Below are 26,484 nucleotides of genomic sequence, written 5' to 3' on the forward strand. Positions count from 1 at the left end.
CAACTGATGACTTACATAGGATTTAGGAATAATTTTTAAAATCATGGCAGAAAGTTAAGAATAAAAAGGTACAAGTACAAGTTCTCTAAGAAAGGAAAATTCCACCTTAAAACAAAAATAGGAAAGCAAAGGATACTTTGCACATTATATCACATAAAAGGGGTCGACTCCATGCATTCATTATTTGAAATAATTGGCGAGATCGGGTATATATATCCCTACCCGATTATGGCACGGAACTCTTCCAACACTTCCTGGTTAAGGAGGCGGACTTACATGGAGGCCCCGTGGAACAACCTGCAGAACTACATAGTGTAGTTTAACCTCTTAGCAGCCACTGAATGCATATGTACGTTGGTTGCCAAGTAATGTATGAAGTGGGCTCAGTAGCTGAGCCCACTCCAATATAACGGCTGTATTACATAGCTGACACCCCCAGCATGTCTGTTAGGTACAGACACTGGATCTTTGTTCTGTACATACGAGCCATGGCTGCCCACTGACCGCAACACAGCCTTTTCTGCTACCAGTCTCCATCAAGCTATCTACAGCTCCTTCCGTGCAGATGAATTGAAAGTTAGTGGAGAAAAGCTTCCAGAGAGCGATGTGCTCTCAAACTCTCCAAGCGTATGTGCAGGACTTAAAGAGAACCTGGCGACTCCCCTGACATATCTGTTTTAGTAACTATTTGCACTCCTCATAAAAAAATTCAGGAGTATCTTGTCAAAGAACTCTGTGCTGTTCCTCTGTTATTCCACCTGGTAATGTACATATAAACTGATAGCACTGCCTTGCATACTCTCACATACGCCAATCAGTGACAGTTATGGTAATTCAATTTGTTTAGGAGGAATATCAGATATAGAGTTTTAAGAAAATATGCTTCAGAATTGTTACTTTATGTGGAACACAAGTATTTGCTAAGGCTACTTTCACACTTGCAGCCGGACGAATCCGTCCTTCCGCTATTTCGCCGTGCCGCGGCTCCGTCCCCATTGACTATAATGGGGACGGAGCTCCTGCGCAGCACGGCAGTGCACGGCGAAAGGCCGCCGGACTAAAAGTCCTGCATGTCGGACTTTTTAGTTCGGCGGCCTCTCACCGCGAACTGCGCCGGAGCTCCGCCCCCGTCCCATTATAGTCAATGGGGACGGAGCAGCGGTCCGGCGGCACGCGAAATAGCGGAAGGACGGATCCGACAGGATGAACAGCCTGTCGGATCCGTCCTGCCACAAGTGTGAAAGTAGCCTTAGACAGATGTGTCCTGGATGGGGAGAGGTCCTCACAGTATATGTTTGCAATTTTACTGCTAATTTTAAATAGATGAAATAAGTCTCAAAAAGTGTGATATTTTCACAAAGTAACCACCAAAAAGATGAAAGGTAAAGACAACTTACTTGCGCTAGTAGGTGTAGATGGTAACTTCAGTGGTAAAGAAGTCCCTGAGTTCTGCTCTGTAGAAGTCTGGACTAGTTGCCCTACAAGGCCAAGAAGATGGTTGCTGATATCTTGGGAAGCAGGAGACAGGCTTGGAGTTTTGCTTTGGCATGGGGACTCCTCTACTAATGAACGAGGCATTTGAAGTGAAGGGGGAGCATGACCAGAAACAGAGTGTGAATAAATGACTTTGGATCTTCCCATGTCTTCCTCGAGTTGCCCCGCAGTTCCTGCTAACTTTAAACAAGAATTCAATCTGGAAAGTCCACTAGGGCTAGTAGGATTGTGCCCACTAACATCCTGAGGACTGGCTTCCGGTCCTGGAGAATTCCTTTGTCTTTTGCGCTTCACCAATAAATCCCTTTTCTGGGAGTGAGTCCTGCTGGTAAGGGCCTGACCTTCTTGCATGACAGCTGCAGAAAGCAAAGTATTGGGATTCAGCACTCGGCTGGGTAAAGTGCTAGGGGCTGTGGCATCAGGTTTGGTTTGATTAGCCATTTGGGCCTTTGCAGCTGCTGTAAGAAGGCTGCTAGCAGGAAACGAAGCACTGGCTTGCTGACCCAATATGCATCCGAGGGGAAAGCCCAGTAATCCTTGCGCTGCTCCCAAAGACACCGGTGGTGCTGTTTTATTGCTTTGGTGGGTTAAGGCATGGCTGGCATTTGAAGAGGATCCCAGTTGGGCCTGCCCAAAGGGAGGGTGGCCTTCAAGTATTGCTTTTGGACTGTGGGGCACAGAGCGCTTAGGGGAGCTGACGGGGCGTGGAGATCTTGAGCTTGACCTTATAGGGGCAGGAAAGTGCTCAGAGGAGGCTGATGAATGGCGGGAACGCTGAGGGGATGGCTCCACACTACCAGCTGGAGAAGAAATGGAGGATATAGAGGATCTAGTAGTAGAAGGAGATGTGAGAACACCACTACGTGTGAATGGAGAGAATGGAGGGGGTAGGGCTGTGGATGAATGGTTGCCTGGGTTGTGTTCAGAAGTAGGGTGAGTGTTTATTAAGGGAACCTGAGACTGAATTAAGGGAGGAGAGTTCAATACACGGTGCTTTGGGCTAGGTGGCCTACAGCTGTGATAGTCCAAAATACCCAGTGGATCTTTTTCAGGTAAGACAAATGATCGCTGTGGGCCCTGAATAGATTCATCAAGCGTCCGATTAAAGGTGCCACCTGGCACAAAACTACAGGAATTAAGAGCTAATGGTTTGGGGGACAGGCCTGAAAGTTCTTGACTACATGAGGGGTAGGAAGGCCGATTCTGGGAAGACGTAACTTGTGTAAAAGAACTGGTACTCAGTTCGTGACATATGGCTTGTGGAGTCCTTGAAAACACCTCGTAATTACCATTTGATGGCACTGGTGGACAGTTCCTTAAGGCATAGGACTCGCCAAGAGAAGTCCTATGCTGTCTAGGTAAGGCAGGCCGCTGGTTGGATCGCAAGTCTGAGTACCTTTCTCCAGGGTGGGGAGTGAAAGTATCTGACTTGTGATCCAGGGTTTTTTCCAAGTGGTGAGCAGACATGTTGTGGGCCTTTTCCATCATCAGTTTGGTGAAGATGTCAGGATCCAGGGAACAAGGGTGTTGCCCCATCTTTGGGCTGGTGGATGTTGCATTAAAGCTCTGACTTGAGCCACATCCTGTCAAATAAATAACAGTGAAAAAGTGTGAAATGTAAAGATTTTACATAGACACCTCACCCACACTCCTATGTCACTGGATGTTATCATTACTAATGATTACTATTACTGAAAACTGTACTGGCTACTAGTTCTGGCACATTACTGGGTTTAGTAATAAGTAAATGTCTAGTAATAAGTAAAATGTTCTAATGTCATTTCTAAGTTGTTGTATTCACTCACCGAAATGACGTATACCGTTTCATAATATTCTATTTTATTCATCACAAAAAAGATTTATTTAAAGGGATTTTCTGGAAAATATACTGATGACCTTTGCTCAGGATAGGTCATCAATATCCAATCGGAGAAGGGCCCTACTGCCAGAACTCCCACTGTTCAGCTGCTTGCCAGGCCACAGCACTACACCATGCTTGGTATTTCAGCTCAATCCCATTCGCTTAAATGGGACTGAGCTGCAAAACCACCAGGTAGCCAATAAAAGTGTTATCACAGGCCGAGGAAGAGGTTACAGTGCTTGCCTAAGCACCGCAGCCCCTTCCAACACCTGATTGGTGAGGGTGCCAGACCGTTACTGATCAGTTACTGGTGACCTGAGAAAAGGTCATTAATAATTAAAGGGGGTGTACTGGATTATTTTATTTTTTTATTTGCACCCCAAGTGGCACATCACTTGGCCATGTGCTGCTTAGGTCAGTTATTGGCTGCAGCAGCAAATGTGACCCAGCCCCTGCAGAAGATGACAGACAGGAACCAGAAGACAAGAGTAGAGAGGCAGGGAGCGAGAACGACGCTGCAGGGAGCAGTCGAGTATGGATTTCTCCACAGGTATTGGTGCACAGGTATATAGGTGCAAATAGAAAAAATAATTCTGAACAACCCCTTTTAAAGGGGTTGTCTGGGTTCAGAGCTGAACCCGGACATATCCCCTTTTTCACCCAGGGAGCCCCTCCGAGATGAGCATTGGAGCATTTCATGGCTCTGATGCTCTTGCTTGCCCTGCGCTGTATCGCGCAGGGTAAGGGCTTTTTTGTTTACATTATTACACTGCTAGGCAGAGTCTTCTGCCTAGCAGTGTTGCCAGTGACGTCACTGGCACTAATGGGTGGGCTGTAGTGCTGCCCTAGCCTGTTTTACAGGCTAGGGCAGAGCTAAAGCCCGTCCACTAGTGCCAGTGGCGTCACCAGGAACAGTGCTAGGTGGAAGACTCTGCCTAGCAGAGACCTAGTACGTCGCCAGATCTGCAGAAAAAGCCCTTGCTCGATTCAGGCAGCCCCTCATCTCAGAGGGGCTGCCAGGGTGAAGAAGGGGATATGTCTGGGTTCAGCTCTGAACTCGGACAACCCCTTTAAGTCTCAGAAAACCGTTTAACCCGCAAGACTAAAGAATAAAAAGTGTATACATTTTTATGGGATCAAAACAGAAGACACTACAATGAGACAAATTCTCATTTACCAGCAGCTTGACTTTGTAGTGCAAGGGGTGTACTCTCAATGCTTTTATACAGAGCTGCAAGGGCTACAATTTTCCTACGATGGTTGCAGAGTTTGGTCATGTCCTCTTCAGCTTTCACGTCCTCCGCACTGCGCCGTTTAACCACTGCTCTTGGGTCAAAGTTAAAAACCTGGAGGAGATAAAAACAAGATGCATCACCCACCCACTGGACTCAGAAGATGAAGATTATAACAGACGCCATACCCCAGATGTTGGACTGGGCAGACCATTTAGTAAAAAGGGATATTTACAAGTATGGGAACAAGAAAACGGTTCACTGGTAGCAAAAAGGAGCTTTGGTCTTCCTTATTTTGTTTCAATCAATTAATCGACATACATAAAGATATAAAAAAAAATAATAGCAATGATCAGAAAGAGGAAAATTAAACATGCAGGTGAGACATAGTGAACAGGAAGGTGCAGCTACACCTACATAACACTGGGCTATGTCATCACTTTTGCCAGGAAAGTTATTTTCTGATGCAGATGTGAACATATCTTGGCATGCAAAATACTCACCTTATAGATGTTCAGGGGACACTCCAGCCCACACTTACAAGTTCCATCAGTTACTAGGTAAGTCCGCAACTGATCCATAGAGGTAAGAATTGTACCACTGGGACTGCAACACAATACAGACAAATCACCAAAATGACCAACATGATTAAGGCCATGTTCACATCCGCAATGGAGCTCCATTACAAGTTGTGTTAAAAATGCCAGACACAAAGGTGCAGGACGCTGTGGTCTTCTGACTGGTTAACGATGGTCCCCAGTACAGACAGTGGGGTTGCTGAGCACCGTTAATGTCTGTCATGCAACAGATCTGGCACTGCTGATATTTTGGTTGCTCCATTCCTATGATGGAGCAGAACGGAAAGAAACATTTTTTTTTAAAGATTTGAATTATCATCACTTTGTGGACCCAGAATTGCACTTCGACTTATTACTGTAGTAACAACTAAAAATAAAAGTCACTGAACAGTCGCATAGAAGGGCGCTAAACTGTAAGGGGACACTAGCCATGGTTTCTGGTGGCGTCCATCCGACAGCGCGCCATGACCACCCATTGAGAACTGTCGGAGGCTTTACTACATGGAATCTGTGCCAAATTCTGCTGGCAAAAATCTTTTTTTTTTTTTTTTTTCTTTACCCCATAAAAGTATAAAAATGTAGACGCTGGTAATAAAACAGTAATAAAGTAGTAGATAAAGAACATGTCACACTGTATCCTTCTTATATCTACATTCCTTTTGTAGTATATGTAAAGTACCGTATTTTTCGCCGTATAAGACGCACTTTTTCTTCCCCCAAAATGGGGGAGAAATGCCCCTGCGTCTTATACGGCGAATGCAGTCAGTTTTACATCGCTGGCAGCGATGTAAAGAGAGCGAGGACTCGGGGAGGGACTGGGAGGAGGAGCTGGGGCCGGCAATAGCGGCGGGGCGGTGCAGTCACTGTACTATAGCCCCGCCCCGCCGCTCCTGTATACTAATAAAATATGTCATATTCAATGAATGGTTATTAAATATGCCCCTTTATGCCTAATAGTACCTTAAATCCTAAGCTCATCCGTACAATGCAGGCCGGGCGGGCGGCAGCGTAACTCCCTGATGTCACGTGCCTGCGCCGCCTACTTTATGAATGAAGCAGGCGGCGCAGGCAAGTGACGTCAGTGAGTGACGCGCCGCGCCGGCCGCCCGGCCTGCCGGCATTGTACTGAAGCGCTTAGGATTTAAGGTACTTTTAGGAATAAAGAGGCATATTTAATAACTATTAATTGAATAAGACATATTATATTAGTATACAGGAGCGGCGGGGGATCTGTGGATGGCACAGTTATGGGCTGGGAGGGTCTGTGGATGACACATGTATAACAGTGCCATCCACAGATCCCCCCCTGTAACAGTGCCAGCCACAGATCCCCCTGTAACAGTGAAAGCCACAGATCCCCCCATAACAGTGTCTGTCATCCACAGTTCCCCCCTAACAGTGTCCGTCATCCACAGTTCCCCCCATAACAGTGTCCGTCATCCACAGATCCCCCCATAAGTGTCCGTCATCCACAGATCCCCCTATAACAGTGTCAGTCATCCACAGATCCCCCCATAACAGTGTCCGTCATCTACAGATCCCCCCATAACAGTGTCCGTCATCCACAGATCCCCCATAACAGTGTCCGTCATCCACAGATCCCCCCATAACAGTGTCCGTCATCCACAGATCCCCAGTAATAGTGCCATCCACAGACCACCTAGTTCCAAACCCACCAAACCCACAGCACACCTTTTGGTTAAAAATATTTTTTTTCTTATTTTCCTCCCCAAAAACCTAGGTGCGTCTTATACGCCGGTGCGTCTTATACGGCGAAAAATACGGTATGTTATACACCCCTGAGCAATTTACATACAGAACATGCCCCAAACGCTGCAATACGTTATTAACGTTTTGAGAGGAACTTACCTGATATAGACCACGGTGCTTGGCTCCACCCTCCTTTGCCAACCAATGGGCACCTGGACCATCGGGCCCCCTCCATAGTTATCTCCTCCTCCACTTTCGCTGCCGCCATTCATTTTGTTCTCTCTTCTCTCTTGTACCTACCGTACCAAATATTAACATCACAAACCAACTCCAGACAGTTACTTACTGTGACAACCAGTCAAATGTATATATAAAGTGGTTATCCACTCGGCAGAATGGGTTAAAAAAAATGTATTCATAAAAAAAGACATTGGTCATCACACCTATCCCGTGCCACTCTTCACTTCCTGGTCCCATCTTGACACAAGAAAAGCCCGCTCAGCTAATTACTGGCCGAGCTGCCATTTCCGTTGTGTCGAGACGGGACCGGCGGGGACCAGGTAAGTGCTAGAACGGTAGGAGAAAGACTGTGAGGTAAGTAATGCCTCTTCTGTTATTTTAAAACCATTCTGCCCATTTTCTAAAAAGTTTTACCCCACCAGACAAGTCTTTTAAGATTGTCACTTGTCAGCGGACACACCACTTATGTTTTGTGACCAGGCGGAAAACAATTGACTTTATTAAGGAAATGTCCCACCGTAATGTCATCTGCCATAGTTGTGAACCTTCATCCAGGCAGGAATGTGTCCTGACTGCTCCACTCGGTCATGCATAAGGGTTTGTCCACCGTCAGCACATGGAAGTATTGTTCTCAAATCCATAGCTGCTGAAGGATTTGAGTGTCATTGTGGCATGAAATCGTGCACTTGTGAAGAACCCTACCTGCTCATCGCGGCACAGTATGGGCGTTAGGTCTGCATGCGATCCTCACAGCCCGGCATGGCGCAGTCACTGTGTGGTGGGAAGAGGCAGAGTTAGGTACTCTTCACCTGCTCCCTTAGTGTTCCTTCAGAGCTGCGAGATGACGGCACAAGAATTGCTAGAGTTCCATTTTTTCTGTAAAAAAATTAAGTGGAAAATTAAAAATCAAATAAAAAAAAAGCTACAAAGATCTGAAGAATGCATGTACTTTATACCATTTAGGGTCCATTCACACGTCCGTGGTGTATTGCGGAACCCCCCCCATAGAACTGCCTATTCTTGTCCGCAATTGCGGACAAGATTAGGACATGCTCTATTTTTTTTCTGGAGCTGCGGACTGGAAGATTGGGGCCGCGCTCCGGAAATGCGGAGAGCACATAGCCCCATTGAGAATAAACGGGTCCGCACCCGTTCCGGATATTGCGGAATGGATGTGGACCCATTCAGTATTAGGAAGTCACTCATGCTATAAAATAGCTGGGATCTATCCTAAAGTTCACGACAGCCCACAGGGGCCGCTCGCCATCATGAAAAGAACTGTAGTCCTGCGTGAGGCCAGCAGCTCTGCAGGACAAACCATTTTCACTGACTCAATACTCACCCTCTAAGGCTGCATTTGGTGGCAGGGTTGCTACCTAGGACTCCTCTATACAAGGCTATGCAGGCGGCAGCCTCAGTATCATCATCACATGGCTCTGGAAGCAGCCATACGCAGAACTGCATGCGATAACCTCCCTCTGCCCTCAGCCATCGGATTACCGGCAGGTCTCCATTACACCCCCCTGCAGAAACATCCGGGCAGGAGCCTGTATCGTGGACTCGGGCTGAGAGCCCGGGGCTGATTCGGCTGCCATATTGGTGTTGGCGGCGATAGTAAGGTGCTTATGTCGGTGCGGAGTGTGACTGCAGAGACACGGCTGGGAGTGGATGAGGGGGAAGAGCATCCTCCACACTCTCTCGCCTCCAACCAGATGAAATACCCAGGACAAAGAGCCTGCCAGCCAGTAAATTGATATTTATTACCCTCAGGAAGAATAGCAGTCATTCCCACAAGACAGAAGAGGCATTTGGAGGAGGAGTCGGGAAGGAGGGGGTCAGCCGGAATTAACCCTTCGTCAGCCAGAGGAATTTCTTACCTTTACTTCAGACAGTCTTCGGGGGTTTCACTTTCACACCACATCTTGGCATGGACGTTAATGGAGGTGGTAGTACTGGGAAATGATGCAAAAGGACACAGAGAAGGATGTGCAGGAATTTCTCTTCCTTCAAGTGACATTTGCAAAGTATCACTTACAGCAAGTGAGTGCAGGATGCCAAGGCTCCGCAGCGGTGGTAGTGCCAGCGGGTGGACCGGTGGCTTTGTGGCCATTAGCTGTCTACTGATCTACTTCTGTGGGACCCTTTCTAGAAAACTTTTACAGGAACCGATATAGAAAGAGGGTTTATTCAGACCCATTCACATAATGATTGCAAAAAAAGTGTCCTTTTGGACTCCAGACCAGAGTGGGTATCCCGTTTTTTTTTTTATTGTATCGACTACCGTGGTAATCCATAACCTTAGGCCCCTTTCACACAAGCAAGTTTTCTGAGCGGGTTCGATGCGCGACGTGAACCATAGCACCCGTGCTGAATCCTGACCCATTCATTTCAGTGGGTTTGTGTACATGAGCGTTATTTTTCACACATCAGTTCTGCGTTTTTCACGCAGCCCTGGCCCCATAGAAGTGAATGGGGTGTCAGTGAAAAACGCATTGCATCCGGACGCAGGTGCGGATGCAGTGTGTTTTTCACCGATGACTGCTAAGAGATGCTGTTTGCAAACCTACAGTTTTTTTTATCAGACACGTGAAAAAAGCATCAAAACGCACTGCACCCGCACGTAAAAAACTGAGCGCAATCGCAGACAAAACTGACTGAAGTTGCTTGCAAAATGGTGCGAGTTTCACTGAACGCATCCGGAGCCAATCCGTATCGTGCGTGTGAAAGAGGCCTTAGGGAGCATGTACATGGGCCTATAGAGCAAACATTCATTTATATCAAGCAACCATCACTTCATTACAGGGATGAATGATCGCTACTCCGTTTTTCCCCATACGGTGTCATCATTTGTCAGCTGCACTTTACACAGGCGATATGCTGCCAATAAACTGGGGCAGCACAAAAGTTGCAAACACCCAACAGACAGGCTAGCTTGTCAGGCGAACAGCTGCGCATTTACAGTGGTACGTTCCGAAGAATTGCCTCAATTGCCCCCTGTAAATGGGCCTTTACTGCCATATTCTAGTGAATGACAAAGCTTCATATTGGATCCAAAAATACTGGTAAATAAATAAAATTGCCACGATGTGAAGCTGGTCTTAAAGGAGTTGTCCGATTTCTGAAACATCCCCCCCTATGTGTCGGGTCCCTCATAGGTGATATACTTACCCCGCACCGCTGCTGTTGCTTCTACCTGCACACGGATGGGGGGGGGGTCTCGCAGCTAATGGCAGGTGGGGACGCTCATGAAAGTCACTGCACAATCCACAGAGCTGGGTAGTTTCGTCACTGATCGGTGAGGGGGCCAGACCCCTGCCAGATACTGTTGGCCTACCCTGAGGATAGGCCATCAGTATTAGGGTCCATTCACACGTCCGTTGTTTCTTTCCTGATCTGTTCCGTTTTTTTGCGGAACAGATCTGGATCAGTTCTGTACCCATTCATTTTCAATGGGTCCTAAAAATGGGACCCATTGAAAATGAATGTCAGATTTTTTTTCAGGACCCATTGAAAATGAATGGGTACAGAACTGGTCCAGATCTGTTCCACAAAAAAACGGAACAGATCAGGAAAGAAAGAACGGACGTGTGAATGGACCCTAAACATCCTGGGAAACACTTTGAAGGACTATCTAGATTTTTTTTAAATTGATGGTCTATGAAGTATTTGAGAGCATTTGCTTACACACTTGATAACTCTTTTAAACCCTGCAGGCAATCTGAAAGGGATATTTCACTTATAAACACCCCATAAATCTCTCATTTAATAGTTAAGGGTTTTCTGGGAATTTTATATTGGTGACCTATCATCAGTATCTGATCAGTGAGGGTCCGACACCCATCAGCTGTTTGAGGAATCAGAGGTGCTCCTGTGAGCCCCGCAGCCCTCCCTCAGCTCACCAAGCCCAGCACCGTACATCGTATAGCGGCTGTGCCATTAATTTCTATGGGGCTGAGCTGCGCCTAGGCAATGTGACTGATTAGCGTGTTGTCACTCTGCCTAAGGAAATCCGAGAGAAGGGCGCGGCGCTCACCAGAGCACTGGCACCTTCTCAAACAGCTGAAAAGCGGGGCTCCGGAGTGTTGAACCCCCATGGATCAGATACTGATGATCTATCCAGAGGATAGGTCATCAGTTATTTAAGTCTCGGAAAAACCCCTTTAAGGATTGATATGTCTGTTCTTATTTCTAGTAAAAATCTACTTACGTTCTAATCATCTTGCAGTTTCCAGCAGCTATATATTCCTCCCCAATGTATCAGGGACTTACCGGAATTTCATTGCTTGGCGCTGCAGTGTGACTCATAAGACTGGAGAGAAGTATTACATGTGGCTACTTCATTTCATTAGTAATGGATGTACTGCTTGTTCCTTAGCTACATAAAAAAAACTCTTAAGGGTATGTTTGCAGAAATGCACATGAAAAATCTGCAGCATCAGGCCTCATTCACATGGACGTTATCCGCCGTTGGACTCTGCACCACAAACCTCGGCCTCCCACTGCTCTCAATGCAGTCCACGCGGCTGTGACAAGAAGGCACGTATCCTTTTTTTGTCCGGGAGGATGCTGCTGGAAACCGCAGAAGGTGTCCGCTTGTGCGTCAGCGCCATTCAATGCAGTATGTGCGACATGCAAGCTGAGACACCACAGCAGAAACCAGAGGGGTTCAGGCAGCGGAATATGTGAACAGGGTCTAACATCAGCATCAGAGTGGGTGAGGTTTTATGACATCTCAACCACACACTGCACAGAAAATGACCTGTGGTCCAGGTATTAAAGGGGTTGAGTCACTTCAGCAAGTGGCATTTATCATGTAGAGAAAGTTATTAGTGTATTGTGATTGTCCATATTGTCTCCTTTACTGGCTGGATTAATTTTTCCATCCCATTATACACTGCTCGTTTCCATGGTTACGACCACCCTGCAATCCAGCAGCACTGGTCGTGCTTGAAAAAGCGCCAGCCTCTCTGGTGGCCAGGACCATGGGAGTGCTTTTTCCTATAGAGTGCAAGCACGGCCACCGCTGCTGGATTGCAGGGTGGCCGTAACCATGGAAACGAGCAGTGTATAATGTGATGGAAAAAAATGTATCCAGCCACCAAAGGAAGCAATATGGACAATCGCATCACATTAGCAAGTCCCTGGTATTAACGTTCTCTACATGATAAATGCTATTTGCTGAAATGAAACAACCCCTTTAAATCTGCTGCATGTCATTCCATTCTGCCTTTTCGATTCACAAGGGTGAAATCCCCAACAAAATCCTCAGATTTTGATTCAATGTGGATTTTTTTAACACTGGATTGACATACCATGTGGAGGTACCTTGGCACTGAGCACAGATATGGTGGTCACCTTGGTGCTACCTGGGCTGTTACTATACAACAGACCCCCAAAAGTATATTTTTTCAAATAAAATAATAAAGGCCACACTATTTTCTAATAAAGAAAAATGACATATTACGTGCAGTACTACTGACATCAATGAGCAGAGCCGCTAGTGGTGGTGCCACACACTGCATGGAGAACGTACTGACCACCTGGATATACGGACTGCTGGTCCTGCAGGGGCGTCTGCACTGGATTGAGGGGGAGAGTAGAGATGGGCGAATTTCAGGTTATGAAATTCATTCACGCTTCGTTTACTGCTAAAAGGTGAATTGCGTTATGGATTCTGTTGCCACGGATCATAACGCAATTCTGTGACGGAATGCATAACCTTTAGAGGCATTCCGTTATTCATTCCGTCATAATAGAAGTCTATGGGCTGCATAACGGATCCGTCCGGTTTCCGTTATGCAGGGGAGTCCTCTCCTACATAACCTAAACTGGATGGATCCGTTTTGCAGCCCATAGACTTCTATTATGACAGAATGAATAACGGAATGCCTCTAAAGGTTATGCATTCCGTCATAGAATTGCGTTATGGTCCGTGGCAACGGAATCCATAAGACAATTCACCTTTTACCAGTAAACAAAGCGTGAATGAATTTCAAAATATGAAATTCGCTCATCTTTAGTGGCGAGTATTATTTTATAGTGTTTGCTGCTGCTTCCCCCCCCCCCCCTTATTTCCATGGTTACAACCACCCTGAAATCCGTCAGCGGTCGTCCTGCTTGTATACTATAGGAAAAGGAGTCTGCCTTTTCCTATAGTGTGCTAACACAGCCACCTCTGATGGATTACAGGGTGGTCGTAACCATGGATACACTCAGTGTATAATGTGATAGAAAAATGATTCAGGTGAGCAAAGGGGGCAATATAGATAATAACAATACATTAGTAAGTGCCTTGTATTATGCTAAATGCCACTTGTTAAAGTGATACAACCCCTTTAAATTGTATAGACATAAGGTCACAGATCACAATGAAGTCACATGGATAAAAAGCATCTTATTAAAAAGGCTGGTGGCAAACCTGATGGATGTGGTAGGTTCTGTATTAGGACTATGACCCGGGACACACAGTAATAAATACGGCTCTACCCCGACCACCGATTCCTCGCCTCGCCTGTAATGTCTCATATGATGTGAGTCTCTGAGTTGGATTAAAGTTGACATTTACACTGATTTTATCCCGGCAAAGAGTTTTAATCAAATGGAAGTTAATGCTGTTTGTTCCTGCCCCTCTCATCGGGCTGAACTTTGGAGAGGTGCCAGCCGTCCTCGCACGGTTCTTCAAAAGGTCATTTACATGAACCTGAAAATGTTCTGCTGTACAATCAACACTCAGATCTTGCAATGATCACTGTTAGATGTATTAAAAAATTATTTTTAATACTTAGTTGTGCAAGTTACTTCTACATTGCATTATATTGTTATTATACTGCAAAGTCTTCAATAAAAAATTGAATTACTAAAAAATCATTTTGGAAGAATTGAGCAGAGGTGCTCAGAGGATCTATTCGACTCCTCTGTCCAAAGCCAGCATCTCCACTTCAGCCTTTACACCGACATCGTTAGCACATGCACAGTAGGTATCAGCACTGCTGCAGTAGCAGATTCTCTGCACATGCGCAAGTACCCGGAACTACAATGCAGGTAAAAAAATACAGGGCCAGGTGAGATGTCTGGCCCTGTCCATTGAGGGGAAAGGGTGGAGTGGCCATTGCTGACAATATGGTGCTCCGAGAGCCCCAGCCAGCCTCTTGGTTCTCCAACGACCGCATCTGCATATTAAAGAAAAACGTTCATTTCTTGCAAACGCCGCACGTAGAGACATAAATAAGGTATCATTTGAATCCACAGGATAAACACCATCAGGCGGCATGCCTGGTTTAATAGGCTCGATTCTGCTAAAAAATACTCTTTAGGGTCCATTCACACGTCCGTAAGTGTTTTGCAGATCTGCAAAACATGGACACTGGCAATGTGCATTCCGCAATTTGCGGACCGCACATCGCCAGCACTATAATAGAAAATGCCTAATCTTGTCCGCAAATCGGAAACGTGTACATGTACTATGCTGCTGTTTTATCGCACAGGGGGTCTGGCATTAATATGTCATAAGCAGTCATTGGGGTCAGTGTGTTCCCCTAGGAATGCAGCGATTTTGCTAATGCTCTGTGTCTTATATATGCTTGCCTGCAATCACTGGTGGCAGCAGAGAGCGCTGTACGGGGACAGGAGAATTACTTACCTTGGAAGGTAAGTATTCTCTAATAGTACAGGCTTCCTCCAGGTACTGCATCCCCTTCCCCCCACACTTTAAAGACATAGCAATAGGTTAACTTGGAACTGTTAATATGGAGTAGCATTATGAACCCTAACGAGGACAGGGGCTGTTGTACAGTGCTGCAGAAAAGCCCAAAACTGCTAACATCACGACTGACCACAGAGGTCAGATCCCAATCTCACTGCCTGGTAAGGGTAGAGCCTACAAGTCCAATATTGCAAGAACACCAGGTGACTGTGATAGAGATATATATATATATATATATATATATATATATATATATATATATATATATCCCAGAGTTCGGGAGAGATTCAATTTCTATTAGGACACTGTGATTAGGGGATGAGGACACGTAATTCCCTGACAGCTGGACTGGGTAACCCTACCTGCATAGGTTTTACCGGTTGTCTGCTTACATGATATTGATGACTCATCCTCAGGATAGATCATCATATATCAGATGATGGGAGTCCGACTCCTGGCACTGCATCCTCTCCACTGTTTACCTGCATGCCATTTACTAGGAAGGGGCGAAGCATTGAAATGATAGCTTAGCCCCCGTTCACAGTTACGTTTGGATTCAAGTAGCCGGATCGGTCTAAGCATCAACCTACCAGCGCTCACTGTATAAGGGCTCATGCACTACAACATATTTCTTTCTCCATTCCGTTTTTTACAGGTCCGTATGCGGAACCATTCCCTTCAATAGGTCCGCAAAAAAGGAAAGGACTCCGTGTGCTTTCTGTTCCCATATGTCCAGTCCCTTCAAAAAATAGTATATATCGTATTTTTGTCCATTTTGCGGACAAGGACAGGCATTCTTACAATGGATCCGCAAAAAAAAAAAAAAAAAAAACTGTTGCAATGTGATGTTACACGGATGTCATCCATTTTTTTTTTTTTTGCTTTTCCGGCATAAATGTCAGGGTTCGGCAGGACAAATACGGCTGCATGCAGCGTTTTTTGTCAAGCCGACAGCCGGCATTTATGCTGGAACAGGCTAACGGAATAGCCTGCTGGAATGTGGACACAAGTGTGAACGCAGCCTTACTCCCCCATTCAATTGAATGGGATGGAACAGCTCTAATTACACTGAACCACCACAACAAAGTAAGGCCTCATGTACACGGTCCCCAATGCACAGGCAAAATCCGTGCTGCGGCCGGGACGGATCGAGACCCATTCAACTTGAATGGGTCCGTGGTCCGTCCGCATTGTAAAGAAAAAAAGAAAAAACATGTTCTATTTTATTGCGGTGTGGAAGCACGGACAGAAACACCATGGAAGCACTTTGTATCTTCCGTGAGGTTCCGTGCCTCCGTTCCGCACTGCAGCTTTTATTGACTTGACTGGGTCTGCATCCATGATGCGGGGTGCACACGGCCGGTGCGCATGTATTGTGGACCCGCTGTATGCGGGCCGCAATATGGCCACTGCCCGGCAACGGCCGTGTGCATGAGGCCTAAGACTGCAAACAGGTAAACACTGAAGAGGATGGGCCGCAGTCCCTTCAAACAGATGATCGTCAGGGGTGCAAGGAGCTGGACCCCCACTGATCTGCTACTGATGACCCATATAACTGTCAAAATATTAAGTTCAGTTTACACTGGGACATACAATTTATTGTATACTTGATAGGGTTGACAAGCTCTGTGTATTTTTTTATTTTATTTTTTACTTCCTGCACCCTCCTGCTCCGTTCCAGCTCCCTTCCAATCCCCATCCTGTAAACTTCCGGACAGATAGGCCTCTTTCACACGGTCAGTATTTTTACATCGGTATTTGTAAGCTAAAACTAGGAGTGGGTCCAAATATTTCTATTATACCTTTTCTCTGTCGGTTCACACTTCTGGTTATGTGCGCCGCTGCAGCCAATGACTGGCCTCAGTGATGATATGTCCCCAAGCTGCACGTCTCTTAAGATCATAGGCTGCAGTGGCACAAATTGTCTGTACGTCTGGACATTTAGAGAATGGGTATCAGAAGACAACTGAAGAGACCCATGGAGCCAAAACAGAGTGGTGGGGAGCGGAAGAGTATGATTTAGTCCAGCCTGGAGTTCAAATTTAAAAAAGGAAAGTTCTAAATACTGGACAGCCCCTTTAAAGTTGCATCACATGCTGTGGCTGCCGCGTACGACCTAAACCTCACCCACCGGCAGTGGACAATTTTGAAGGCAGAACCAGAGTCCAGGCAAAAAGAAATCTCCCATAGAAGCAGGCCAAAACTGCTAATTTTTAAGCACAAAACATTTAATGCACCACGATTTTGAGATAATTGGTGGTTTTGACAAATTAAAAAAATAAATAAAAATTATTCCCGGAAAACTGCAATTGTGATGTTTAAAAAACAAAAAAAGACAAAACTAATAAGTAGATGCATTTTTACCGCTAACGAGGCAAAAACTTCAGTAAATCCACAAAAAAAAAAAAAAATTATAAATGGAAGGGCATGTAAAAAAAAGTTATCACACAGAAAAACATCCATGTATAGGATTTATTTTTTGCAAAACTGCTGACAGTACTGGCTAATTGCTGGGAAGAACTGGAAAAACATACCTTTTGTGGAGCTTTCATTATCAGGAGTCGTTTTTTTATTCTGCCTGGTTCTGCTCCTGGACGTCCCAAGGGCGGAGCTCCACAGCCCCTCCCCTCTGAGTGACCGCTGCAGGAGACCATGGCTGTCACTCAGAGCAGAGGGGAGGAGCTGTGGAGCAGCTCAATCCCAGGAGCACTGCCTCCAGGGCACTTGCAGCAGCAGAATCTGGTAAAATGAGGCTAAATTCACATGAACAAAAGAACAGGGTTAAAAAAGGGGAAAAAAAGAATAACCCTGTGAACATAGCCATGTGAACATAGCCTAAAACCTCATATTCACTTTTTTTTCCTACAAAATGTGTTTGTTTGTCCTGTTCTTCCCAGCCCCTACCTACAGCTGTCAGCAGTTCTGTCAGAGTCAACACTACTGACAGATTCCCTTTAAAGGGGTTATCAGAGTTCATTGCTGAACCCGGAAATATCCATAATTTCACCCAGGCAGCCCCCCTGATGTCAGCATTGGAGCATCTCATTCTCCGATGCGCTTCCTTGCCCTGCACTGGATCGCGCAGGGCAAGGGCTCTTTTGTTTACAATAACACACTGCCGGACGGAGGCTTCAGCCCGGCAGTGTGTTCGGTGACGTCACCGGCTCTGATGGGCGTGCTTTAGCGCTGCCCTAGACGTTTTACTGGCTAGGGCAACGCTAAATCCCGCCCATCAGTGTCGGTGACGTCACCGGGCTTCCTGGCAGCCCCACGGAGAGCCTGGTTAGTCACCGGAACTCCTGAAAATGCCTTTGCCCTGCGCGATTTAGCGCAGGGCAAAAGAGAACATCAGAGCATGAACTGCTCCGATGCTCAAGTCAGGGGGGCTGCCTGGGTGAAAATGGAGGTATGTCCGGGTTCAGCTCTAAATCCGGACAACCCCTTTAACTCCTGTTCACAACTATTTCCATCCAAAATTAATCTTCCAAAAAAAAAGTTGACCAAATACTTTGCATTTCTTATCTTTTAAGAATCCTGGGCTACAGCCTCTAGTACATCTCCAGAGCTGTATACAAAATTGTAGAGATCGAAATTTTCCAGCATTCCTTGCACATGTTGGGTTCAAGCAGGGGCGGACTGGGAACTTAAAGTGTCCCTAGAAAAAAACCCAAGAGTGGCCCCATGTTGTAGACATGTTGTCCCATCTTCTTTTAATTTGCACCTAAGTGGGCAGGGCCAACAGAAGTAGAGAATGGGTCAGCAATACCATAGTGCAGCACAAAATGCTACTGCCCTTGCTGCAGTATTTAACTGTATTACCGTCCTGAGGACAGCGATATAGTTGACTTCAGGAAGACACCTGAGACCGTCGGCCAAGCACATAAGTGCATGATGCTCCTACTTTAATTAATGCTGAGAGCATCATGTCCTAATTTACTAAGCTGGGGGAAGGGGGGGGGGGGGTGAGGAGAGCTTAGGTGGCTGGCCCCCCGGGCATCGGCCCACCGGGAAATTTCCCTGTAAGGTCTATGGCCAGTCCTGACCATATGCCAAGGCAGCATGCACGGCCCTTGTGGGGTGGCACATGGATCCTTAACCATCACATTCTCTCATAGAAAACATCCTATGATTATTCAGGAAGACACACGTGGGCATAACCACTTTAGTTTGAATAATGCCACGGATAGGCCAGAGCAAGACCACATTCACATCTGCATCAGAGGCTCCATCCAGGGCCTATGCTGCAGATTCTGAAAGATTTGGCTGATTTTTGGGACTTTTCATTGAGGATTCTGTACTGAAAATCCACACATTACAATAGCTACAAAAAGAGTTTTCGGGAGCAGACTATACTCTTTGCAATGGAAAGGGTGAAATCCGTGGAAAAATCTGCATGTGATACACACAGATTTTTCTGCATATCTGGGGAAAAACGTGAATTTACCTTAAAGGGTTATTAAAGGGGTTTTATGGGAAACATTTTATTTATTTTTAAAGAGGCACAAACGGTTAAGGCCTGTTTCACATTTTCAAGAGATGTGGCAAGCTATTCCGGCAGGGAACAGCCTGCCAGGTCTCTCTCTGCATTCCGGCATTGCTGGCTGCATTCACTATATAGCTTTTGCACATGAAAGCGTGCGCCCTGTGGCCGTATGGCGGACCGCATTTGCGGATCCGCAATACACGGGCACCGTTCCGTGTGCATTCCGCATCCCATCATTTACTTCAATGGGTCCGCAAATCGAAATCGTGTGGAACGGAACCCTACAGAAGCCCTACAGAGTGCTTCTGTGGGGTTTTGTACCGTACTTCCGTTCCGCAAAAAGATAGAACATGTCCTATCTTTTTGCGGAATGGCCGGATCGTGGACCCATTAAAGTGAATGGGTCCGTGATCCGCTGCGGCTGCCCCACGGTGGGTTTTCCTGTATTGCGCCCCGCAGCACGGCTACGGGGTGCACACGTTCATGAGGCCTAATGGAGACCGGCAGCGATGCAGCCACAACCCTGCAAATATGCACCTCGATAAATCTTGCTGCGCGAACCGTTTTTTCATCTGGCCGCTTCTCGGCATATCCCCTGGTCATCAACATTTAGCCCCAGAGATCTGGCCTTCGCTGCAAGGAAGCCACCAGGCCGCTACCTCCTGGAACAGTCCCGATGTAGTTGGCATCAGACTCACAAGGGTCAGAGACACCGATGCAAGGCACAGTGGGGTCAGGCAATACTCGCAGTCAGGAAACAGACAGTGGCCAGGGTAGGCAGCACACGTGAAAATCCTTGAAACAAGTCTCAGATCAGGGCAGGCAGCAAAGGATCAATATGGTAAACAGGCTAAGGTCAGGACAGGCAATAGAGGGTCCGAGTCAGTAAACAGGCAGAGAATGGTTCACAGGTAGACAAACAGAACAGTACACCTTCACTGGTTACTAGCAACTAGGAAAGCTCAGGGGAAGGTGCCTTATAAACCCACAGACGGCGATTCTTGCCAACATTGGGAGAACCTATGCCAACAGGAGCAGACCGTGGTCTGCAGACAGGAGAAACGAGGGAGCGGTGGAATCGGTGCCTAAGGACCCATAAGCATCAGCTGCAAGAGAAAGGTGAAAGATGCGGCACCAGTGCCCACCACCATAACACATGTAAATAGGATGTGCCATCACTTTATGTTTATGAGGGTCCAACCTCTGGAAGAAAGGTACCTCAATTCTGATTTAGTGTTCCCGTCCAAGTTCTCCCAACACAAAGGAGTTCAGTGATGAACCACTGCTGGGGACCAAACATTTACAGGGTTTTGATGGTTTTAGAGGTTAAGCCTCACACCAATCATAAAGTGATGGCATATGCTTGTGATAGGCCAGCACTTTATAAGATGGGCCTAACCCTCAGGGCTGATTCCCACGACTGCACTGATCGGGTGCGGGTCTATTGTGTTGTGCTCACATCATCATATGATGTTTGCTGAAGGTCTATGGGAATTATAAAATGCAGGACACACAAATGTTTTTTTACTCCGGGGGTAAAGGCAGCGTTTTTGTCTTTTGTCTTTCTTTTAAAAAACGCAGCATGTTGTAGCTCTTGGAGTTTTCTTTCAGGACTCTGAGGTTCATATGGCTAAAATCCACAGCAGAAAACTCAGTAGCAGAAGACAGGCTGTTTTTGCTGGCAGATTTGTAATTTGGTGGCAGTTTTAGAGGAGTTTTTAAGTGAAGGATTTGGAAAGGTTTTTAGAAGCGTTTTTGCCAGTTTTTCTAATCCAGCCCTTGGGTGGGATAATTCAGAAGAGTTTCTGGCAGCAATAACGCTGCTGAAAACTCTTGTAAAACCAGTACTAAGGCCTCATGCACACGGCCGTTGTTTTGGTCCGCATCTGAGACGCAGCTTTGACGGCTTGGATGCAGACCGATTCAGTTCAAAGGGGTCGCAAAAGATGCGGACAGCCCTCCGTGTGCTGTCCGCATCCGTTGCTCTGTTCCGTGGTCCGCAAAAAATATATAACCTGTCCTATTAAGGCAGTTATATTAAAGGCTGTCCGTGCTGTTCCACAAATTGCGAAAAAAATTAATGCTGGATCTGTTTTTCCGGATGACACTGGAGAGACGGATCCAGCATTTCAATGCATTTGTCATACGGATCGGGATCCTGATCCATCTGACAAATGCCATAAGTTTGCATACGTTTTGACGGAACTGCCTACCGGAATCCTCTGCCGGAAGTGTGAAAGTACCCTTAGGCTGAGTTCACACGGGCGAGATTTCCGCGCGGGTGCAATGCGGGAGGTGAGCGCATTGCACCTGCACTGAATCTAGACCCATTCATTTCTATGGAGCTGTGCACATGAGCTGTGATTTTCATGCATCACTTATGCGTTGAGTAAAAATCGCAGCATGCTCTATATTGTGCGTTTATCACGCAACGCAGGCCCCATAGAAGTGAATGGGGCTGAGTGAAAATCGCAAGCATCCGCAAGCAAGTGCAGATGCGGTGCAATTTTCACGCACGCTTGCTAGGAGACGATCGGGATGGAGACCCAATCATTATTATTTTCCCTTATAACATGGTTATAAGGGAAAATAATAGCATTCCTAATACAGAATGCTTAGTACAATCGTGCTGGAGGGGTTTAAAAAAAATAAAATGTAACTCACCTTAATCCACTTGTTCGCGCAGCCCGGCTTCTCTTCTGTCTTCTTCTTTGCTGTGTACAGGAAAAGGACCTGTGGTGACGTCACTCCGGTCATCACATGGTCTATCACATGATCTTTTACCATGGTGATGGATCATGTGATGACCGGAGTGATGTCACCACATGTCCTTTTCCTGTACACAGCAAAGAAGAAGACAGAAGAGATGCCGGCTGCGCGAGCAAGTGGATTAAGGTGACTTAAATTATTTATTTTTTAACCCCTCCAGCACGATTGTACTATGCATTCTGTATTTAAGAATGCTATTATTTTCCCTTATAACCATATGCGTTTGTCCATTCCGCAAAAAAGTAGAACATCTGTGTTTTGCAGATCTAAGATTTGCAGACAGCAAAACGGATATGGACGTGTGTCTGGGACCTACCGTATTTTTCACTTTATAAGACCCTCCCCCCCCAAAAAAAAAGTGGGGGGGGGGCGGTGTAAAGGTGGGAGTGCGTCTTAGGCCTCATGCACACAACTGTATGCCAAAAAATAAGGATGACGTCCGTGTGCATTCTGTATTTTGCACAACGCAACAGCCGGCCCTTCATAGAGCAGTACTATCCTTGTCCGTAATGTGGACAATAATAGGACATGTTCTATTTTTTTGCAGAAAGGAAATACGGAAACGGAATTTACAGAGTAACTTCTGTTTTTTTTCCAGACCCATTGAAATAAATGGTTCCGTATACGGAACAAAAAAAACGGAATGGACACGGAAAGAAAATACATTTGTGTACATGGGGCCTTATAAAGCGAATACTAGTTTGCGCTTTTATTATGGAACTGGTCATTAGCATGTAGGAGGCGCATGGAACGGTGAGTGACGCACTGCTGCTGTACTTACCGCTCCCTGGTAACCTGTGGGTGCTGTGCAGTCCTCACTACGTCCTGACATTGTACACACTGATGCTGGGCAACATTACATCACAGTGCACCGGGGGCCCAGAGAGGACCAGGGAGCATCGTTGAAGAATAAGTCCATTTAGTTATTTTTGATCCGATATTAGGGTCTGATCTGAGGCCTGATGAAGGTTGGGGGTGTAATTTGGGAGTCTGGGGAAAATTATTTTTTATTTTCCTCATACACACCTCCGCTGGTCGGCCGTTCAATGCATTGGGGACCGCAATTTGTGGTCCCCAATGCACGGGCAGCACCTGTGCAGATTCCCCAGATGGATCCAGACCCATTCAACTTGAATCGGTCAGCGATCCGACCGCACCACAAAAAAATAAAACATGTTCTATTTTTTTTTTTTTTTTGTGGTGCGGAGGCACGGAGAGAGACCGGACCTTCCAGACTACTTGAATGGGTCCGCATCCGTAATGCGGGGTGCACACGGCCGGGCAACGGACGTGTGCATGAGCACTAGTTGTGCGAACATAGCCTCAGGGGGCTTTCACACAGTTTTCTTACTGCTGTTTTTATGCAATTTTCACACTAGCGTTTTTCTTTTCCGACATAGAGTTCCGTTCTAGGGGCTCAATACTGGAAAAGAACTGATCAGTTTTATCCTAATGCATTCTAAATAGAGAGCAATCCTTTCAGGATCCTTTGATGTCTTCAGTTCAGTCAATGAACGGCGTTTTGGATGGAGGAAATACCGCAGCATACTGCAGTTTTATCTCTGGCCAAAAATACTGAACACTTGATGGAATGCCGGCATTAATTTACATTGAAGTGTATTAGTGCCGGATCAGTCATTAAGTATTCCGGCAAAACGGATCCGGAAAAAAATGCAAAAGAAATTTATACCGGATAAGTTTTTCACCGGATGACACCGGAGAGACAAATGCATTTCAATGCATTTGTCAGACGGATCAGGATCCGGATCCGTCTGACAAATGCCATCAGCTTGCATACGTTTTGCTGAATCCGGCGACGGAACTGCCTGCCGGAATCCTCTGCTGTAAGTGTGAAAGTACCCTTAGTGAGTGTTTTTTTGGCTGTAAAATCACCAGCTCCAGATGGTCGTTGAGGTTCTATTGGAAATATAAAACACAGGACACACAAGTGTTTTTCGGTGCTAGCATTGTTGTTAATTATGCTGTAGCTCTTGGTTTTTTTCCTGGTGTTTTCACATCATTTCTATAAGGCCTCATGCACACGACCGTTGTGTGCATCCGTGGCCGTTGTTCCGTTTTCCGTGATTTTCTGCGGACCCACTGACTTTCAATGGGTCCGTTGAAAACTCGGAAAATGCACCGTTGTTCATCTGCGGCCGTGATCCGCGTTTCCTGTCCGTCAAAAAAATAGGACCTGTCCTATTTTTTTGACGGACAATGGTTCACGGACCCATTCAAGTCTATGGGTCCGTGAAAAAACACGGATGCACACAAGATTGTCATCCGCATCAATGATCCATGTCTGTATGCTACTTTCATACAGACGGATCCGAAGGTGCCGCACCTGAGGGGTTAATTGTGCGGATCACAGCCCCCTGTAAGAGATCGGGTGCTGCCAGGCAGCAGGGGGCAGTCATGTACACAGTTCGTAGTATATTCTAACTTGAAGCGCCCCCATCACCATGGGAACGATTAAACTGGGACTCCGATCGGAACTCTCCGCTGCCACCAATGATAGGGGGGAGGGGGGGCCGCACTGGCCACCAATTAAATAAATACAGGGGAGGGGGGGGCCGCACTGGCCACCAATGAAATTAATACAGGGGAGGGGGGGCCGGGGCCCGCACTGGCCACCAATGAAATTAATACAGGGGAGGGGGGGCCGGGGCCCGCACTGGCCACCAATGAAATTAAAACTGGGGAGGGGGGTCTGCCCCCTGCTGCCTGGCAGCACCCGATCTCTTACAAGGGGCTGAGATCCGCACAATTAACCCCTCAGGTGCGGCACCTCAGGGGTTAATTGTGCTGATCACAGCCCCCTGTAAGAGATCAGGTGCTGCCAGGCAGCAGGGGACAGTCATGTACACAGTTCGCAGTATATTCTAACTAGAAGCGTCCCCATCACCATGGGAACGTCTCTGTGTTAGAATATACTGTCGGATCTGAGTTTTCACGAAGTGAAAACTTAGATCTGAAAAAGCTTTTATGCAGACGGATCTTGTCATATTTTATTGACGGACACGAAACACGGCCGCGGATGAACAACGGTGCATTTTCCGGGTTTTTCCTCAGAAAGTCACGGAAAACGGAACAACGGCCACGGATGCACACAACGGTCGTGTGCATGAGGCCTAAAACACAGACCAGTATAGCTCCAACCCCTCCTCGGGGGAGGAATCCACACGACACTTTATTCCGTTATGTGTAGAATAATTCTGACACCAATTTCTGGTTCTTTAAACCTAATAGGATACGGATTTGTTGTCACTGTTTCTGTATATGTAGCCGCCTCTGTATGATCCATTTTATCATTATTTAATATGAACGACTAAAGTTTGCATTTATTTATACTGACTGTGTTGGCATTTGTCATATAATAAGGGTTTCCCCCAAAAAAAAAAAAAAAAAAAAAACACCTGTCAAATCAATGTAATGAACCAACCAATCCCACTGACTTATGCAAAACAATGCGGTCTGCAATGCACGGGTATCGACCATGTGACCGCCGTCTGCAGACTACTGTCCGCAACGCAAAAAAGTAGTGCATGAACTTTTTTGCTGTGTGGAGGCACGGACAGAAAACCCACAAAAGTTCTCCATAGTGCTTCTGATCCGTAAATCACTGTATCTTCCAGATTTAAGGCCGATGCCCATGTATTGTGGACCCGCTGTACAGGCACGGCCAGCATACAGTCTTGTGTATTGATACATGTCCTCCAAAGACCTATGAGGGAGCAAGGGCTCATGCACACGACTGTAGCCTGTTTCGCAGTCCACAAATTGCGGATCTGCAAAAGACGGATACCGGCCAAGAGCCTGCAGACATATTTTTTATTTTTTCCCACTAATTCACAAATGTCCTATCCTTGTTTAGGGCTGCAGAATGGACTTACGGATGCAGACATCACGCGGTGTGCTGTCCGCATCTTTTGCGGCCCCACCTGCGACCCGCGAAAAATGCGGACTACAGAGCACAGCATGTAATCATCACAAATGGGAAGATTTCTTTGATTTGCACTGCAAAGGGAGACGTGTGAGGTAAACTCTTGTAAATGGGTCCTTTACGGCACAAGAGGAATATTCCATTAATGCAATCTGTCATAATGTAAGATACGCACGCTGTAAAAACACATCTGGAGCTAAAAGTTAGGAAAATATTCCAATATTTTGACTCAAACTGACGCCCCATGCACATGACCATATTTCTGGTCCGCTTCCATTCAGCAATTTTCGCGGGTCGGATGCAGACCCATTCATTTCAGTGGGGCCACAAAAAAGAAGTGTGCTGTCCGCATCTGTGCATCCGATCCGCCGTCCTGCAAAAAAGTTAGAACGTTTTGTGGACAAGAGAAAGCATTGTTAATATGGCGGGACATGCAGGATGCACACGGCCAGTTTAAGTGTTTTGCAGATCA

The 26,484-nt window shown here is 46.3% G+C and overlaps 1 protein-coding gene across 2 annotated transcripts in view; it reads right to left on the minus strand.

The window, feature by feature from the left end:
• Positions 1–26,484, minus strand: part of MBD6 (methyl-CpG binding domain protein 6) — a 70,155-nt gene that overhangs the window by 38,711 nt on the left and 4,960 nt on the right. For both annotated transcript variants that reach the window (XM_044286905.1, XM_044286906.1), the window contains exons 2-6: positions 7,818–7,991; positions 7,035–7,171; positions 5,091–5,193; positions 4,533–4,701; positions 1,398–3,077 (exon numbers count right to left, since the gene is read on the minus strand). In XM_044286905.1, the coding sequence (XP_044142840.1) occupies positions 1,398–3,077; positions 4,533–4,701; positions 5,091–5,193; positions 7,035–7,147 (2,065 nt within the window). In that variant the 5' untranslated portion in view covers positions 7,148–7,171; positions 7,818–7,991. The remainder of the gene's footprint in view (positions 1–1,397; positions 3,078–4,532; positions 4,702–5,090; positions 5,194–7,034; positions 7,172–7,817; positions 7,992–26,484) is intronic.

This window comes from Bufo gargarizans, chromosome 3, assembly GCF_014858855.1.
Source record: "Bufo gargarizans isolate SCDJY-AF-19 chromosome 3, ASM1485885v1, whole genome shotgun sequence".
Classification (NCBI taxonomy): Eukaryota; Metazoa; Chordata; class Amphibia; order Anura; family Bufonidae; genus Bufo; species Bufo gargarizans.